General features: G+C 37.8%; 1 protein-coding gene across 1 annotated transcript in view; it reads right to left on the minus strand.

Annotated features, from left to right (window-relative positions):
• The window catches only part of EPC2 (enhancer of polycomb homolog 2), a 47,681-nt gene that overhangs the window by 8,964 nt on the left and 17,718 nt on the right, over window positions 1-20,999 (minus strand). The window contains exons 3-10 of the mRNA XM_054830085.1: window positions 13,795-13,940; window positions 10,277-10,483; window positions 9,329-9,477; window positions 8,937-9,069; window positions 6,057-6,248; window positions 5,676-5,765; window positions 3,044-3,189; window positions 2,604-2,947 (exon numbers count right to left, since the gene is read on the minus strand). Of these exons, the coding sequence (XP_054686060.1) occupies window positions 2,604-2,947; window positions 3,044-3,189; window positions 5,676-5,765; window positions 6,057-6,248; window positions 8,937-9,069; window positions 9,329-9,477; window positions 10,277-10,483; window positions 13,795-13,940 (1,407 nt within the window). The remainder of the gene's footprint in view (window positions 1-2,603; window positions 2,948-3,043; window positions 3,190-5,675; window positions 5,766-6,056; window positions 6,249-8,936; window positions 9,070-9,328; window positions 9,478-10,276; window positions 10,484-13,794; window positions 13,941-20,999) is intronic.

Below are 20,999 nucleotides of genomic sequence, written 5' to 3' on the forward strand. Positions count from 1 at the left end.
CAGGATCTGTTTTGTAATTTAGATCTGGAAAGAAAAAGGTCTTCCATAACCATAAGTTTCCCTGCATAATGTACTTCAACTACTGAGTTATCTCTATTCTAATCTAAACGTATTCCTCAGATGATTTCTACAATTATGTAACAGAAGTTAATTACTATTCCTCTACAAAGTGGCTTAGATCCATCAGATTTGGTTTTATGCATTTTTTTATATGTCTCTATTGTCTCTCCCATCATTAAAGTGTATATTCCTCTATTCTTTCCTTTAGTTCTCTTTCCCTAAGAGTGCAAATCCCAAAGTACACGAGTGCTAGTCCACACATGTACATCGGGTCTGTCATTAATTTGCCAAGTAGCACCAACAATTTCGGGTTTTTATTGTTGCTGATGGTATTACCCGCATCAAGAAGGGCTGACATTTTCTTCTTATGCATACACAGTTCCATACCAAGATACAGGCCCCCCTTCCTTGAATATATTGCTTAAATGCTGTTTTCATTTTTGATTTCTTATGATGTGGTGTCTTTCCTGTAACTACTGGAATTCTCTTCCACTGCTGCAACTGATTTATACTAAAGCCAGGTATGGAGATTTCACAAATCTCTTCAATCTTTTTCCTTCACACATTTGTTCATATACTATTAAAATCAGATATATCAGCTTTCATCCCAAAATATTCTCCTTTTTTAGGTAGACTCCACTCTCAGAGTAAAAAAAAAAAAGTCTCCCTAGAGCAGAATTCAAAGCCTCAAAGTTTTACATCTAACTAATCCTTAAATAATCAATTGATATTTATTAATTATCATGAAAAATTCTACAGAAAAAAATAACTAACTTAACCTGTATCTTTTTAGCAACTTTCCTTACCTTGGTGTCATCATACTTTATTCATGCAAACAGAAATCTTGCAGTATCACTTGTTCTTGTTACATAAAGAGCTACCAGCAAATTCTTCGTTGTTCCTTACAGCTTATGGTGCACGTTTCACATCCTTAAATCTGAACAAATTCCTTTCTATTTTCTGCATTTGCTTTAACAAGACATCTCTTGATGCTTATCAATAATCCCATCACACAAAACTGCCCCTTTCTGCTACAGGTGCAACTCTCCAGCCCTTCCAGTTCCTTACAAAAAAAAGATTATACAAAATATGACCATAGCACATTACGTCTGTTCTCTTCATACAATGGAAAAAATATTCTTGTGCAAATCTTTTCATGAGAGAGAGAGAATAATATAAAGGTTGCAATGACTATACTGAAGAATAAGTTATTACAACAGATATTCTGTGCTTACATTAGTACTACACTGATGTTACTCAATAAGCTAATGCTCAGTCTCTTAGAACCATACAGAAAACAGTCTTCAAGAAATTTATTTTCTACACATGAATTCTAAAGTTATGTTATTGAAGATTAAATACCCAATCCCACAACTGACTTCAAAACGAGACAGATCATTCCACATCCATATAAAGTTAATTATGGAATTTAGAATCAGCCTATTACCTAATTATCCTGTTTCACAGTACCTAATTCTGTATATACACTCAACAAAGTAGGAAAACACTCAGATGTTTGTTGATGCTTGGTAGTAGATCTCTTTTGGTACATCTCCAATTGTTCAGCTTTTTAAAGACTCATACATCCTTTTACGATTATAAAAAAGTGACAATGGTAAAACTTAAGCAATTACACCTCCTAATACACCAGGCAAGTGATGTAAAGACTGCTAATGTAAGCTTAAAGCAATTTTTTCTTTTGGTGGCTTTTTATTCCAGCTTTAGTGCTTCTATACCCAAATTGCTAACAAAGGGTCTACAAAAGACCAGAAATGTTGCATGTATTTTATATTCTTGTGAAGATATTACAAGAAACTGTTGGTTGTTTTTTTTTTAAATATAAACATGTTTATATGTGAACGGCTGCCTTGCTCATCTGGAGCTGAACCGTAAGAGATGGCTGCATTTGCTATGAGAGTTAGAGACAACATTTACAGGAAAAGGCAATTTCCTACCATGCTAGTCAATGGCTGATGATTTTCTGAAAAATCAGAGAAGGTGCGTCACTGGAAGCTTCCAGTGTCAGATTTTTTACTATGACAGATACCAACAGAAAGCGCTGTTTTCAGACTTTTTCATCGTTGCTCAGTATGCTTACTAACTTACTATTGGTTTTCTGAGATATTCCAGCAAGATTTAAAAAGAAAAACCGTGACAACAAAAATGACACCCCAACCCCTCTCCAAAAAACCAACTGCTTTTCTTTTGCATTTATAAAGAGCATTCTTCTCTCCTTAAACAAGGCTAGGCCAATTAAAGTCTTTAAGACTCAATCACACCTAAGCAATTCTTAAATACAAGCAAAGTTCCTTCAATGCACATTTAAGTCCAGCACTTTATGAAGATTCTACTGAAACTAACAAAAGCAGGAGGAAGAGGACTGTTTCTGGAAATTTTCATATATTCTAAGAAATACAAAATAATTAGCTTGTATCTTTGCTTTAGGTGTACATCACTGTTGAAGACATTATCAGTCCAATCACAAGTAAAAGCCACTAGAACTTAGTATTTTAAGTTCCAGAAGAATTCAAATCCTTGCCTACCTGATATGCCATTCTTGCTGGTGTTCAATAAAGCTACAGATGCTGCAGAGACTCTCTTATTATTCACAGTCTGCCCTGGTTTCCGTGAGGTACATTCTTCGCTATCACTGTCCTGTGGATTTAGTAGCCTTGGCTGAAAACACTGCAGTCGACATGATCTGATATTGCTTAGTATTTCAGAAAGGGACAGTCTGTTTTCACAATGTTTATTGGAAGCATTGGTCCGTGAAAAATTAGAAGAAAAGTCTAAAGTCTGGGAAGAGCTTGAAAAACTGTTCAGCATTTCTGGGTCAATCTGCCTCAAGACAGGATCGTGTTCTGTGGATATTCGGTCCATTATAACCCTGATGAAAGAGGATAAAAAAAAAAGACCTTAGTTTAACCATCTAATACTTTTATCCTTTGAAGGGGAACAAAGAGAAAAAATAATGCAGCTGTACCTTCCACCCCTGCCAATTCGTCTTCTTGCAAATCCTATACATCTTCTTGGAATTGTAAGGGTTGTAAGGCAATGCCTGAACCTCAGTTTGTCCAATTCTGCCAATTCTGAGTTTTCATATGAAGAATTAGTTTGGTCCAAACGAGGCTGTAAATAAAAAAGAAAAAGAGATTTTGCACTCATTTAGAGCGTATACTTTGATTAGGTTACTGCTAAGTGACTATCATGCGCTGCCTACAGTATAGAAAATACTGAAAATGCCCACAGAACAATCACTCCATTAATATGCTCAGACCATAAGAGAACTTGGAAGATTTTTTTTAAAAAAACCCCCACGAATTCATGAAGCAGAAAATCCTCTTTCCTTAATTAGTCATAAAATTAGGCACCACAACCAAAAGATAGAACAAGCCAGCATTAATTCACTCTACCAAGAAGCACATAAAACTGTCCTACTCAGACACAGATCCATCTAGTCCAGTACCTCCTGTCTGATAATGGCTCTTTTGGTGATTCTTCACAAAATAAAAAATACCGGAAGCAATTCTTTTCCTGTTACAGCCTCTGAGCTTCAGGCTCTTAGAGGCCAAGGGACTTCCTGCAGGCAAGGCTGCACCTTGACCACATTTTGTAATCAGCTGAGGGCCTGTCCTTCTCATGAATTTGTCTAATCCCGCTAGGAAGAGTCACTAGCATAAAAGCTTTTGTCTGTAAAAATGAATTTATGAAAAATAATTGATAGAAATACCTCAAAACTATATGCACAGCTCCAGTGCTAAGTATCACACTACAGAACACTTTTACTACTTATAGTGACAAAGGAAACACCAAGAAGGCCTGTTTGTTTCTCAAAGATCCTGCTGAATCACCAGCTGTACAAAGCAAAGTGACACCAATTCCCAACTCAGACAGCTTGCAACCTAAGTATGTAGGCAATTTCAAAAGGGGTTCCTAAATGTGCAGTTTCATTTTACTCATGAACCACGTACTGCCAAAGAAAACAACCGCTGATCTGAATGGCCTTTGTTGCAATACACAGCATTCAATTACCAGATCTTGACAGTCTATTTTCTGTATCAGCTTACCTTAAGGGCATTTTTATTACTCTGTGAATACCTTCATTATTATTATGAACTCAAAACTGCAAAAATCTTTACAAGCAAAAACGCTGCCTGCTGTCTGAAATGCCTTATATGACAGGTTAATAAATATTCATTAAAATAATCAATTTTTGTGATCAGGTTAAACCTACAGCAACAGTAGTGCTGTAGATCCAATTTATGTTAAGAGTTAACCAAAACTCAAATGGCTTTAGTAGTTAAAAAACCTGAAAGGCTAACAATAAGGCTGTTAAATAACTGAAAACTTGTATTTTCATTCTTTTCTGTTACTTTTCTGTTGCTGTTTACAAGCAGGTTATCGCAACTTCTTTTGGCAAAGGAGTTAACTCAAGAGTTTAAGAAAAAAAAAAAGTAGGATAAATTCTAAGCAAGAGAGAAGCTTCAGCTAACCCTCTGGAGCTAAGCAGAAAAGGTGACTAGATTAGAAATCAATAGGTAAAAAAAAAAGTTAAGAGGCCACGCAAAAACAGGCGACAGAGACAAGCGTATCTTAACTAACCCCCTAATAAATCTCTAAAAGGAGAAGATTAGCTAAAACCAATGACATATGCTTGGAAAGATGGAGTTGTCTGTGGTATTCTGGAAATGACTACAACACAGCAGGACACTGCAAAGCCAGCACAGGAGCAGGTGCCATCACACATCTGACCTGTGCAAAGGACTTCCAGTACAACTTGTGGGAGATGCCCATGCTATAATTTGAGTATTCTGGGGGATGCTTGGGCTTCTGAAACAGCTACCTTGTAACTAAATGACTTCTTGATAAGTGGCTTTAAAGGCTATGCAATTACACAATTAGTCATGTAACCATTCTTCCCATGGCAAGCAAGCAAAGGAAAACCAGGCCCATTATAGTGTTGTGTTGCTCTTCTGGGTCCTCTGCAGCCTAAAGCTCCCCATCTATAAGCACACGCTTGGTAAAAAAATTTCACTGTCAGTGGTTCCAAGATGATAACGACAGGACATCTATAATTGGTCTCTGTACTCTGCACATTCTTGCAGTTGCAGCCTAATGTTTTTCAACATATCTCCAGTTTGCACTGATTTCAAAGAAAATTTTTTATTTAACTATGTGAAAAAAATCCTCAACAGATTAAACCCCTGTGGTTCAACAGCAGACTCAATGCCCCAGTAGGATCTCTAAGCAGGTCTGAGAACTGGGACAACTAATATCTAACTCTAACGAGCTCTACAACCTGGGAAGAAAGGACAGGCTAAGAAAACTGAAGGGGACAAAAAAACCTCTCCCTTCTTAACAGGGGCTGAATTGGTCTGCAGGCAACACATTTTATTACCATCAGGCAATCACAGCGGAACAGTACAATGAGAAAAATTCTCGTGAAAACTGAGAACAACTTTCTTTGGATTCACCAAATCATCAAAGCTTTAGTGTTCAAAGTGGGAACAGAAGAAATATTACATTAGCCATATGCCAATCTAGGTTTAAAAACAAAAAAAAAACCAACAGAAAACAAAACCCGCCACACGAAAGCCAACAGCAGATAGTCTTACAGCATAATACTGGCATCCTGCTCTTCTCCTGAAAGCACAAGGTCCATCAGGATCATTTTCTTCTTCTGCTTCTGATGCTGGCGAGGGTACCTAGACCAGAATGCAAAGTCATTCTTCTGCCACATTTATCTAATACAATTTTATTTATTTATTATACAAGTTTATTTTTATATAATATCAACTGCCACATGTATACATTAAACGTAATCTCCTCTGAAGCGTAACTTAGAAAAAGAAAAGAAACTCATGGTTTATGCAGCTATCTTCTCTACGTATTCATTGTCCAACAGAGTTATTCTCTGTTTCAAGCTAGACTGGCCAAGTCACAGGCAACTAAAATTTCTACCTTCTGTATGCTGAAGTTTTTTAACAGAGTATTACCTGTGGGAACTCATCTTCATCTGAGCTATGGAAGTCATACTGTTTAATATCGCTCTTGCTGATAACAGGCAAGGGCTCAGCAGAGGGCTGCTGAGGAGTTACTACACACTCTATTTTAGGCTTCTTTAGATACTTCTTCTTTTGACGTACAACATCTGACACCTCCTCCTTTAGAGATGAATGATGAGGATGCTGTTTGTGAAAACAAAGAGTTTTTTTTTTAAAAAAAGTAGTTAACATTTCCTCTTCTCATGCCTTAAAGACATGACTGCTTATCTTCCAAAGCCTCTCAACAGGTAGCATCTGCACTATTTCAGTCATATAATGAAAAATGTATTCAAAACATTAAAAACCCCAGAACTTTAGCTCTGATTGTCTTTACAGGTATTTATTAATAAACAAACTGAAAGCTTTCAAGCCGTATGACTACTTAAGAGGTTCCTTGCTTTGCTGTATACTCAGTATATTGTAATTGGAAATCCTATTCCAACTATTTTCTGAAATCTCAGTTTTCGATGGCAAGCACTTCCAATTTTCTGCACTCCTCAGATATGTTGCAAAGAAAAAAATTCTAATTTGTTTCATGTTTCTCAGCCCACCTTTTTGAAAAGATGTGGTTTGTTTTTGCTATTTAAAATTTTGCTAACAAACTCTCTGCAGTAAGCAACTCCATCAATATTAAACTGTTTACTTGAACACAAATGCTATTAAACTTCAAAGCTTTTAAACTAAAAGGAAAATTACTTCACTTGCAAAATTCTCAATTACAAGTAAAAGCCAGTGCAGTTCCGAGAGTGTTCAAATTTACCCCAAGTTACCACTCATCAATAAGTGTCTGACTGAAACTAACTCCAGTAACAGAGCTCAGCTTCATAACTGGTGATGAGAAACACAAGGCATAACAGAATTCCTGCACAGAGCCAAGGCAAGAGATGTGTATGAAATTCAGTGACCACTAGGTGTCGTGGGTGATAAATACAAATTTCCAAAGAGCTTCAGCTCACCAGCCTTACATCCAAGCATTTTATATCATTTAGGAGTTCAGGTTATTTCTCAAAACCAATCTTAATTCAAAGTTGGATGCATTTTTTTTCCTGTCACATTAACAGTGGAACATCAGGTCTTATCCTTTTTCTATACTGTACTCAGTTCAGTGAGCTTAACTATAATGACATTAAAATGGCTTGTAGTGGAAACTTGTTTTTTGTTTGTTTGGAGTTTTTGTCTGTTTGTTTTAAAAACATTACCATCTAGTATTTGTGTTCTAAAGCAAAGATACCTCCTAAAATGGACAAAAGTACTTATGGCTTAAGTAACAATTATCAAAACATGATATGAAGAAGCAGAACCAAGACAAGCAGAACAATCATTAGTAATAATATAATTATTCTAAGATTGAAAGCAGTTAGTTTTGCAATTAATGCCCACATTAACTGCAAAAAAACCAACCCCAAACCTTATTCTTAAGTATTCATTTAAAAAACACTAGCCCAAGATGGATACATTTGTCAGCACTGCTGTTTATGACTATACTGCTACCTTTAATTTCATTCTATTGGAACCACATATCACCAGAGCCAACAAATACAGTCATAGTCATGGTTAACTAGGATCCTCCTGAAAAAAGTATTTTATTTCTCTTCTGCACAGATGTAAAAACTGTCCTCATAGGAAGATGTAATGAGTACACTAAACATTACGTTCTAATTCAGTACTAGACCTGAAGAAGACAGAAGAGTCCCCAGTCCCCTTTGATTTTTTTTGTTTGTTTGTGTTTGGTTTTGTTTGGGGTTTTTTGAGTGGAATATGTTTCCTCATTAGACAAGGGGAAAAAAAAAAAAAAAAAAAAAAAGAAGAGAGCCATTAAAGATTAGCATTTCTAACTATGGGTTATTCTTCTATTACTACTTTTCCAGATGTCACTAACAAGGTCAATTATAAAATAAAACTAGATCCATTGGGTTTATGTAAAGGAAGATTTTGTTAAAGTAGCATTAAGTATAGCATTCCACAACTTTGCTAGTTTTAGAAAGACAAAATAACTCGTGTGTGACACACAGCAACTCAAGGCTTACATCCTTCTGCGCTCATTCTCTCAGAGCAGCCTTCCATCCCTTTGCAGAAACTAAAGGTTCCCAAATTTAGCCATTCGTTCTTCCACCTTCCTATGTTTACTGCTTACTAATATTGAGGGCCGAGCAGTGGCAGATATAAAAATGCCTACTCAGTATTACTACAGAAGCATACAGGCCGTGGTAGTAACATGCTACTACAAATTCCAGTAAGTGTTTTTTAAAAACATTAGTTGCTAGCAACTTTTTTCAGCTGTCAACAAGATAACAGTTGCATTCTTGTGCCTGGAAACGTTACTAATCGAAGATCACTTAAACAGTTCAGAATAGTTTCTGGAATCCTTTGGCATTCTAGCTGTGATTCAGTAAAATCCTGTATTCTCAGGACTATCTTTGCACTGAGGGCCACAGTATTCACAGACAACACTATCCGAAAAATTCAGTGCTCTAGTGTCCCTTTGAAGGCAGAAGGAAAAAATTCACTATACTTTGCAATCTCACCATCAGGAAGTCCTGATGTTCACTGAACACATTGCCTTACATGGACAGAGACAGAACTGAGAAGGAAAACAAAGACTACTACAATGCTGCTGTTTAAAGAAACAAACAGCGATGCCAGTCAATTGTTTCAGAACTCAAGTGGCAAAGACAACAAACATTAAACTGGAAGCAAGCATAGCAGTCTCCTGGTCTCCTACCTTCAAGTATGGCAGCCTCCTACTCAGTTTTCCAACGCAAACATCTGCGGGGCGTATCCAAAAGAACGGTGACACCGGTAACAAGAGACTCGCAGCAGAAGAAAGCTTACCTTAACTTTACATTCTTGAACTTTGTGATGATTTCCATTATGAAGAGCAGACGAAGCTGTGCTCATCTCTTTTTCAGGTCTATTAAGCTTCACTTCATTGAGGATTTCACCTCCATAATCACCCAAATGGTACCTCAAAAAACAGGATTAAAAATATAATACTGCATTTCCACTGGGAAGCATTTGAGACAAAAGAGGCAAATGGTCTGCATAAAATCCTTCTAGTTTAGCTTCTAAAGTTTATGGTGCTGTATAAGTCTTCACCCACGCATGTGCGCAGAAGACTAGCATCCATACAGAAACAAATTACAGGAGGTATTTTCAAACTTATTTGATGGAAGTTAAAACCTCAGTGTTATAAGTGACCTCTTAGATATAATTTGCAATTTTACCTTTTCTCAACAACTTCTAACGTTAAATGCAATAGCTCGCGCTTTGTTTTCTCTCTTCTCTTAATCATCTCCAAAATTGTTATGGCTCTGCTAAACTCTCTTCTTAATTTCAACATCTTCTCATAAGACGCTTCATCATTCTTTCGATTCTATTGAAAGATTAAACAAATTTTAAGTCAAAAGCAAAACCTGTGAGGCATAAATAGCAAAAAAGAGTTACATAATGCCGCTGCAGGTGAGAACCCAAGTACACTCAGAAGCAGCTTTTCCTAAAGCATAACCTAGATGGTAAACAAAGCCACAAAAACCCAACCAAAACCTAACTTAAGTGTAAGCTGAAAAAGAGCTTTTCAGTCATTTCCCACCCATGCTTTCTCTGCTCAGATTCCATATCAACTCAGTGGAAGTGCATCAGAACAAGGAATTCAGGACTCGGTTCCTAAGACACTTCGTCCACCTTGATTCTGCACACAGTAAGGTTGCGTACATATGTGTACAAAGTTGATGTAAAGAGTAAAATTACAAAATTTCCTAGTTCAAATCAATTCATGCTACAAATACAAAACCTGAACTATTTACTCTGTAGCAAATAGAATGTAATTTTCCCCCTTTTCACAGAAGACAAAGCTTGCAGCCTAGTGAGTCCCACTGCTGCTTGTTTACATGCCAATACCTATAAATCGCCCTTTGACTTTCAGCTTTCCAGAAAATGGGCAGACTGTAAATTGTCTATAGAGAGCTAATGGATTCCACACTGACCACATCATTCAGCAGGTGTGAGACTTAGCTGGGTCATCCAATACTGCAACTATTAATAGAGACAATCAGATCAGTAACTGTGGATACCACAGGACAGATCCTGCATGATGCCGGATAGGAATCAAAATGACTCCTATTAGTGCGGGATTTAAAGTGACAAATTTAAAACAGTAAAGTCTGACAAGTTACCTTTCTCGTCTGCATCTTCTCAGTTCTCCTCCGGAAGGCAACATAAGGGTCATTGTTGGTGGAGCCATCCCTCTTCTCTTGTTTGATTTGGGGGATGAGAGATGGCCCTCTGCAATTCTTACGCTTTCTCACCCAGTAGTCATATACAGCCTTAATAAGGTAGTCATCCTCATTTAGCAGCAATTTAGCTTCCTGAAGTGTTACAAGCTGAAAGAGAAAATTCAAAAGGTGCAATTGAGATGGGGTGGTGTGGTGATGCAGGGAGGAAGTCACCGCACATTCACATCTCTTGGACACCTTCTAAATAAACTTGATTCTTTTCTAGCACAAGAGAGTAAAGTGAGGAAAAAATATTGATCTAAATCGAAGTGCTTAAGCCACCAGTTGGTGTTCCTAAGTTAAATATATAGTTTCCAACTTTTTTGACCCAGTATCATCATCATCTCTCAGAAACTTTCATACAACAGCCTACAACTTCATCAATTTTTCATGAAATCCAGATAACAGTTTGAAACAAATACAAGCACAGGATATAAATAACTTACTACAGTCTGCAGACCATAATTTGGGAATCACTTTGACTATTTTTTTTCCCTAAAAAAAGAAGTTTCTTATTGGCTAGCCATTATTAACATATGATTGTTTGCAGTTTAATGTTGATCCCCCTAGAAGATATTTTACTGTAGACAGAATATATTCTGAGGTAAATAGTTTCTTAATTTTCCCCCAAAAATGTTTACTTCATGCTAAAAAAGGATAATGACTGTCCCTGTTTATTACAGCCCAGAAACAAAGACGTTTACTTTTTAGGTAAGTTACTTCAGTAGGAGAAGATAGTAAACACAGGTAATTAAATGATAATTTTCCTTTTTATGTTGAGCTTTTTATATGGAAATCAGACTCTAAATAAATGCAAAAAACCATCATTGACTAACTAGTATATTAGTTTAACATGCTCATGTCACCTTAAAAACCTTTATTTCGTAAAAAAAAATAGTATCTCTAGTATTACTTAAAACAGGAAGTTGGACAGCATTTCATCTTTCCCATAATTTGAAAAACAAACAACTGAACAACTTAAATTTGCAGTTTTGCAACATGTCAAACTCTGTTAAATCTTCTCCCTGCATTAGGATAAGCAGAAAAAGAAACAATATGTTGCAGAAAAATAGAGATATCCTAACTGTAACCACTGCTACTATGTAAGTGTTAACTCCAGCCTGGTCCAGCAGAGGGTGGCGCTGCCCATGGCAGGGGGTTGGAACTACATGGGCATTGAGGTCCCTTCCAACCCAAACCATTCTAGCATTCTATCTACAGCAGAATTAGAAAAACATTGAACTGTTTTTAAAAGAAAGAAGAAAAAATCATCCTTCTGTGCTTATGACCTCTGGTCATATATAAAACATTTAAAAAAATAATTTTGCATTTGTTCTACCTAGAATGGACATTAACCTGGTTAATCAAACACACATACTCACCAGCATACCCTATCTGTATGTAACAGTTGATAGATTGTGTGTGTAGGTAATACACAAAACATCATCCCACCACTGTGAATATTGCTTTAAAATAATCTCAAGTCTTGTTTGCCCTTTGCTCCCATTTTTTTTAATAAGAAATATGTTAATGAAGAAAAACCAGTCTACTCTGTACACAGAAAAGTTAAATTTTGACACTGCTTGCTTGTTTTTGCAAGTACCACCAGTAACATGGATGCAGAGTCCCTGTATTCCTTGCTGAAAACACGTTATCAAAACACCCAGGAGGGATGTCTGGAGCCCTCTCCTTGGCAAGGAAGGCATTCCCACCGGCATCCTTTTGTATTTCAGAGGTAAGTCACGTAAACTCTAAGTGAATTGTGTAGTAGCCCCAAGTGGGATTTGAAAGCATTATAACCCCACGTGGGGAAAGCATCTGCCAGGCAGCCAAATTTCTTTCTTTCCCAGGCTCCAACAACCTGCAAGAGTTGTTTTTATCTTGACATTTCTAACACAAAGCTCAGGACAGAGCTACTCAGCATCAGCTGAAAATTTTCTGTAGCCCAAAAGCAGGACAAGAAGCTTCAACACATATCATAATCTCTGAAGTTCAGCAGGCAATACTACGCAGGAAGTCCCATAGAAATTTCATCTGCAAAGAGGGATTTCTCCTTACACACCTTGCCTTCAAGGGGGAGCCTGTGTTATAAGAATCAATTACAATGCTTCATATACACATAAGATCTTTTCTGCCACAAACTTCCTTAAATAAGCACTTTCTGAATCAAAACACTATTCACCTCTGTAACACTTTAGTGTTATTTACATTTAAGGGAAAGGGGCAGCTGCCTTACACAGAAAAATCCGCATTCTTATAATATTTTATTTTAGGAAAACATCTCCCAGTTCTTAAATTTAACTTCATTACTGAAGCAATGAAAGATGAAACCAGCATAAGCAGGATGCAAATTAATCTTGAAAAATGATAACCAGAAGCACTTTAACTGTAAGCCAGAACAGGGGTACCTACATCAAAGCTCTAAGAGACCCGAGCACCACTTGTTCAACAAGTATCACCCAGTGTGCTCTGCAATTTTTTTTCTTCACATCCCATCATCTTAGCATAGTAAGCAATCTTCATCTAATCCTTGTTAAAGTTGCTCTAAGATGTAAAGAATACAATGTTTTGGCCTCCTAACACATAGCATTGAACTAAATCAGGTTAAGTAACTGAGGCAGAGCTACAGATCCTGCAACAGATTTTTCACTCCCACAAAACACCTGTGGGAAGTAACTACCTATTTCAAACTTGCCTTTCAGAAACTGATCCTTTGGATGTAATTCTTGAGTAATGTTTTTGGCTTTAAGACCCTTCTACAGAAACTGACCTCCTGGAACACCTCAGGAACTGTGTGAACACCTCAGATACTGGTACCCTTCTGATAAAATAAGTGACTAAATAACACACAGCACATACTTGCTTATAAAGCAAAGAAACCAGCCTCTGAGTCTGAATTGGAATTTGATTTCTCTCTCACATCCACGCAGTTTCTACTACAAGGGGCCAATCTTAACAAATGCTTTGCTTCACTGTCTATGCTTTTAAGTTTCTAACCTTCAAACACCAACTGAAGTCAATGTCCACTAGTACCAAGTGGAGCAAAGAATTAGGATTCTCATATATGTTTATAGCCAAATCTATACACCTACCGATCACCACAAGCTTCTCTAACACAGGTAAAACAAGATGTTCTAAGTTGTTCTCTCTAACACACTGTGGTCAGGAATTCAAATTTAAAACCAACTCCCCCAACTCACCCCCAAAAGCTCCCTCCCCACCTGTTTCTTCTGTTACCAGTACTGACAGTAAGAGACAGCAATGTGAGTTCTGTAGAACTGCAGACTGACACAAATATACCTATTCTGTTAGCAGGAAACAAAACAAACTGAAAACCAAACAAAACCACCACCCAGAACCACCCACCAGAAAACTCAGAAATCAAAAAACCTCAGTGATTTCTCAACACAGTACAATACCTGACTAGAACTGGCTTTTTCAAGCCTGTCAACCATTATTTCAAACTGCAGCGGCTTGATTTCCATCTTCCGATTTAGTCTGTTCAGTAAGGTTTCATCCTCAGAGTCCATATCATAATCTGGCTGTTCATTGTCCAGATTAAAGGCTGAAACAAAAATATACATGCACAAAAAAAAGAAAATGTAAATCCTTGGTAAATAGCATACTATGGCAATACAGAAGCATGCATCTGACAATCAGAAATCAAAAATGATTGATAAAAGTTCAGATTAACACATCTCTACCATAACACTTTCTTTATGCTAAAAAGTTTCCCCATATAACAGCTGCACAACAGTAGTTAGAAGTTGCTTGTCTCTGACTTCCAATACAAGGGGAATCAAAGAAGTTTCATTTTATTTTAAGTGGCTTGAAGGGGTGACAGGAAAAAAGCTTTAGTTTAAAAAACTACCATAGAGGCATAGAAACTTTATCTTTGAAAAACACGAGCAAAAATGCTTTTTAATGCTGTTATAATACAGTTCCTCCAGAATATCACGATAAGATTCTGAACAATTGAGATAACTTTCAATCAAATCCCAGACTTGGAGAAAAAGCACTTACACTGAAGTTCCAATTTCAGTTGTCCATTTTTAAATAGTTCAACAAACTTAGAATCTTAAAATACTTCACAGACTAAACGTTTTTTCCCCTTGATATAACTGTGTGACAAGCTATGAAAATGCTAGACCAATCCTGTGGGAATTGTTACTTTTTCTCCAAAACCAACTCAACTCTAGATGTAGAGCCTCAATATTCCTCCATACTCTCCAAATAGTAACTTCCCGACTTTACAGCAAAGCTCATGTCTTTATTACAGATTGTGCTATTCACTTTCCATACTTAAAGTTTCTGGTCCTACTAAAAGCAGAAGGAAGTTACCATTCAGATAACACAGCAGAAAATAAATTTTACAACAAGTATGAGCAAATTGCATACAACAGCAAGAATTCTTAATGTGAAACGTTAACTGTACCTAATAAAACCTTGAAGAGGTGAAACACTAACTACAACACTCCAAATAATTCAATCACCAAGTTACTGCATTAACAGCAGTGAAGGCTTGTTGAAATAAATACTATTCTTATTACACAAATAGCACTATCTTACCTTTACGCTCTTAACTCATGACTATATCTGAGCGCTAACTTAAAGAAAACCTCTGCTACTGAGCTTCCCAGTGTGCTTTCAGAGGACCTTACAATAAAAACTTGGAAGACCAGGAACAAAAGAAAATTGCTAAAAATATCATTAAAGCAAATTATACTACATTCTCTCCCATGGTCTGACCATTCAACAACAGGTGGTAAGTAGCATATTTTTTCCAGATCTTAGACTAGCCCGATATCATTCTTTCTGTATTCCAATGCAATAAATCAGCTAAATCACTACCAGCATTTAATCTATTTGGCTATGTATGGAAACTCAGACACAGCTAACACAGAAGTGCTAATAAGCAGTCCCTTACCATTTCAGCTGCAAACTGCTACATGTCTCAGAAGAGACAGTGCTTAACTGTACTAACTCTGACACTACCGCTTGGTCAGAAGGCTTCTCTGGCCCAACACACACGCTGTAAACATACTATAAAAATTTATTTCAAGAAGTTACACCCTGTTGATATTGTTAATTATGTATTAAGTGGGATTATTAATAATATTAATTCAATAATACAAGTTGCATGGCAACTTTATTTAAGACACTGTCATTGGGCATGTGACCCTCAGCTCTCCCTCTAACAATTAACAACTGCGTATTAGACAAACTACAGCTTACAACACTGGATCCTGCCTCTTTAGTGACAGTCTGTAGGAATCAAAAGTTTTGAGATAAAAACTGACCCAGACTTCCATAAAACTGCATTAAAAACATCACCAGGCAGGACTATGCACTTGAGAGACTGTTACAGTGCCTGGGGTGACTGCCACATGATCCTGTTCGAAGAGCTGACAGCCAGTGACTAGCCAAATATCAATGCACTAGATGCCAAGTATCAGTGCTGGACTCGATGAAACCAGTCTCCTATATATCATCTTGAGCTCCTGCAAGCTTTGCTCCAACTTCTCCTGTGTGGTCCCAGCAGAAGCTGCCTGGGAGCGCAGGGTGTTGCCACCAACAGCACATCACATCAGCCACACATTGAAATGGGGTGAATTGTCCCACCTGAGCTGTAACTCACACTCCTAAACTCCACTTCCCAACACTGGAAAAAGTGTCACTCACACAGCACTGACCACTGTTCAAATGTGGACTGAGTATGTCTTGACTCCACCTGTTACTCACCTGAGTTTCAAAACTCTTCAGAGCCCTCCCAGCCAAGTCCAACCTTGGCAGCTCATACTTCTCCTGCAGAACGATGCCTGATATTGCACTTCTCCACTCAATCTGTAATTTGATGACCTCTTACGCGTAAACTGCCACTTTCACGAGAAAGGAAATTGCAAAAGTTTCCCCCAGAGCCTACAAAACTACTATGGCCCTAATGTACACTGTGAAATCACATTCAAACAACTCTGCTCAAGGGAGGTGGCCAAAATTTTCTAGACCAGATATTCCCGTCATTTTGGAAGACCTGTCCTAACAATAAAGCAGACCTCTTTATTCCAAAAAACAGATGCTTAATCACATTCTTACAGATGACATGAGAATGCACAGAAATCCATTAAAGTCCCGAAAAGGCACTGCTTGTTTACCCTCAGACAGATGTTGATCTTATACCAAAAATAGGTCAACCTATTAGCTGTCGGTAGGTAATTCAGAAATTCCCCACAAACAAAACGTTTCAGGTCAATTCATCTAAATCGGAGTATGATTGAGCAGGAGGATCCCTATGACAGAGAAGGCCTGATGCTGTTCACGTGTAAGCTGTAAGCAGTGCCGGTAAGCTTGCCTTCATTTCCACAGTGAGAAAAGAAGAGTCACTGAGAGTTCTTGACCCATGCACCTTCTTGAACCACCTTTCAGAACAAACAGCCCATGCAGAGGTTTCCAGTGAGCATCAGAACCAGCTCAAGACACAGAGGGGTGTATGCAACCAGAAGGGGAACAGGGAAGGAAAGTCAAACCTCCCCTTCTGCCTGCCATCTTGGTTCATCTGCACCTGTGAACCGCTAGTTCTACCACACAGTAGTAAATTATTTGCTGATAGAACACCTGCTCTCTTAGCAGTCATTTTGAATCTTCATGAATAACAAATGAAGTGCTGAAAAACTAAAAAATGGAAAAAACCTAATCCTTAAAAAAACAAAACTACACCCTGAATTTCAACTCTACAAAAATATTTTGACAAATAATCAAAATGACGAGATAAAAGGTATCCAACATATACTTGCCAGGAACAAGCTACTTCAAGAAAATCTAGTCTCATTTTCTTATACAAAAAGACTTTGGTACTGAGAACAGTAGTAGCCCTTGTCACATATCTGCTTTTCATACCTTCTAGCAATGCTTTTCTTTTGCTAGCAATGCTTCTCATACTATTTGTCATGACCTGTAGTTATCAATACAGTTCACTTTCAAAGACAGAGGGTTTATACAGAGGCTGCAGGTTAACGACACTGAAGCAATGGAAGCAGTACTTGTGTTCTGCCTCCTGTTCCAATGCAGACAGGAAGGCTCAGCAGGCTTTGGAGGTCTACAAGTCTCAGAAAATGCAAAGCTATCACTCTTCCTTTAACTGCTGCATGCAGTCATAAGGAGTTAATCAACCCCAAGCTGGCTCGCCACAGCTCTGGGACACTCATGGAAGTGTCCTCCTTCCCTGAAGTTCATCTGTCACTGCTCTTTGAAACATACTTTCAGTGACATCCTTCATCATCAGTTTTGTTCTTTTCCCAAGCACTGAGTGAACTGTACTGGTTCCAGAAAAAGCCACTTTTCATCCTGGAATTGGCCTTTAGTATGGCAGCTTGTTGGCTTCAAAAGCCACCAGAAGACACAGGTGGTTTATGTGCTATAACTATCACCACCCTCCATTTCTGCCCCTGCCATAGCAACAGATCCAACTGTTCACTCACGCCTGCAAGAATTAGCGAAGAACTGCTCAGCCACAGAAAAGCACTGTATTTCAGATGACCTGCTACTAGTTAGTGTTTTAAGAACAACCAATCTGCTAGCACATGCAGTTAAAAATGGATCATCTACATCCCTTCTTCCTGGTAATTCCTGGGAGATTCTTGTCATTGACTGATGAATCTAGTTTTCCTACTCCAAAACTTCTGCATTTCTCCATATTGCATGTTTCTACGGTGCACAGGGCCCTGGTCATCCTACTGGTAGTTTACCTCATATGAATGCTCAGAACTTGTTGGCTTGCTAATTGCTGTTGCAAAGCCAACATCATCATTTACATCCCCTGCCACTTTAACCACTCCTGATGGCCATACCTTTCAGAGGGTTGCTTTTGTTTACTTGAGCTCCCCTAGGAACTGAGTCTATACTAACTTACAGAAATGCAATTTGTTTTTAAGTTGAGTTACATTAAATTGGGTTTAACTTAACTAAATTAACTAATTTCATTCAGCTAACTAAATTAAGGCTGTGGTTTCACAGGCATTTTAAGCTGACATAGCTATGAGTTACCACTGAAACAAGCGGTTCCACTAGCTTCCTTCCCCAGCAAGCCACATTCCTACCACCTCACTTTTGCCAACACCAGCAATCATGCAACAGGCCAAGGCAGAAAACCGATAAATATGGAGGTTCACCTAACCAAAAAATGAAAATGAAAGATAAGTTTTCTGCCAGATCACCTCCCTGAGTTAGCTCACCCATGAACACAACTGCCACCAGAAAGGTGCTGGCAGTAAGGGAGCAGTGGGCAGTGTTGATCCTGGTGAGAGCAGATACACCTGTGCTGACCAAGCACAAATTAAGAACCACCTCATGGTAATTGTATCCAAAGTAGTAACAAAGCAGCAGAACAGCACCTCAATGGCAAGTCTGCAGCCCAGGACAGGAACAGAGCTTCCAGCACTCCCCACCTGCACCGAAATACCTCACCTCCAGAGGGATCATGCAAATACCTGTTTTACATACCCAGGCTGCAAAGCCAAAGCCTGGACAGATCCTGCTACAACATCCTCTAAGAAAGTGGAACACACAAATAAAAGTGGCCAACTCTCAATTATGTGAAATGCACACATTTCACTTGCTGGTTTTTAATTTAAAGAATGACTAGAGTTCATCCCACACAACTTAATGAAGATTATTTGACCTATATTTGAACTACCTGACTGCATTACTTACAATAAAGCATTAGCTTGGTATCATTACCCTTTATATACAAACGTAGGTAAAATATATACACATACACTAACAATATATTTTTTGCTCCATTCTTATTGTTTCTGTTAGGGACACTGATTTTCTTACATCCACTTCACTATAATTCTAGCACAGGTACAAGTACACTAACTTACTCTCTGCAGCATATTAATAACTCACAATGCATCTCCATGTTACTGAAACTACAAACATTCTTAGAAAGTTATTCAGCATACTGGAATAATTAGAATAGTTCAAGGCTTTTGTTTTATATTCAGTTCAAAGTCACCTGAGTTGCTGCTACCTAGGTCAACTAATACCTGGAACCATGCTTATTCATGAATTCCGTGCCTCAAAGAAATTAACTTTTCTCTGCTTGGAACCACTGGTCTAAATAAAAGAATTATACTGGTAAAGCTAAAAATTTTTAAATCCTTGGCTACCAGATGAACAGCAAAACATAATTTGCTAGAAATAATGATCAGTAAGTACAGATTACAGTATGTGGCCTCTTGGCATCTATCAGTTTACATAACTTCCCTAGCCAAAGTACGGATTGTTGCTTTTTGTGCTCTTAGCATTAAAACAGACTTTCTAAGCAGTTTATGTAGCATAAAGCTGCCTTGTATCACACCTACTCTAACCAGAATATGTGGGAAAAATTATCTTGGAACAGTATCTGATGTTTCTCTTCAGCAGAAATACCTTCTGTAATTCTGTCCAGAAGGACTGTGAGTCTCAACGAGACAAAGAACATTTTGGCATAATATATTTAACACTTTTAGACATGTTTATTAACAATATTTACAGTGTTTCTGGCAATGTCCAACAAAGAAAAGAATAAAATACATTCCTCATACAGCAGCTTCATTTCAGTTAATTCAACCTGCTTTGCTTCCAGCTTTGTTTCTTCTATTAAGGAGAAAAATACTTAATTTCCTTTAGCTCATTTCTCACATTACCAGTATGATATCTACTGTATCAGAGAGGATTTTGATTATGTTATGTCCAAAAATCTCTTATTTTGTAAATACATGGAAAAAAAATTGGAGACTTCACCATGTTGGTAAGAAATGATGCAAGGATCTTCAACATACAGCTGGGTATGGGCTTAAGACTCTTTGCCTAACTTCAATTTCAGTTATGTCTATAAGCAGAAGACACAACAACATAAAATGCTTTTTCTGCTCAAATCTACATGCAGATCAACAGCCTCTTGTTGAGGCAGCTGAAAAAAGTGTGCGAGGAACAGATTATCCACACACTCTGCCTGGCAAGATGAAGTTCAGTAAGATCAGTACTGTCTGCACACACCCCAGAACTAACAAATGAGGGCCACATGCCTGCTTAAGGTGCTTTAGCATACACACCCCTTTCAATAGCCTTGCCAATACAACCAAAAAATGACAAGAAAAATTTCCTCTGCAGAGACCCAGGACTGAATTTGCACTTTACCGTAAGGACTGACAAACCACTGTGATGATTGAATCTAAGGTTTTTGCTACAAAGGTAACTCCTGGGAGAAGTCCAAGTCACAAAATAACCCCCTGGAACCACATGCTGCAAAGGACAAACATGATTTGTGTGCCAAGGAACAATTATAAGTGTGTGTCACTTGTCAACAGAACAACCACCAAAGTTTTAAAATTAATCCAGAGACCACTACATTTAACTATCATTAGATCTTTTAAGACATAGGAAGCTAAACTCATGCAAAAGAATACTTTCTTTTATCTATAAAATAAGCTCAGAGTTCTCCACAGAAAGGGAATTCTCCACAGCTTTAGCAAAACGCAGAGAAAAATAACCGTTACCCATAGCCTAGAACACATCCATGCTATAGTGAATAGCTTGAACTCCACTGTCAGCATGGTTGAAACTGACCCTTCAAGAATTTGAT

The sequence above is a fragment of the Grus americana genome, chromosome 6 (genome assembly GCF_028858705.1).
Source record: "Grus americana isolate bGruAme1 chromosome 6, bGruAme1.mat, whole genome shotgun sequence".
Taxonomy (NCBI): domain Eukaryota; kingdom Metazoa; phylum Chordata; class Aves; order Gruiformes; family Gruidae; genus Grus; species Grus americana.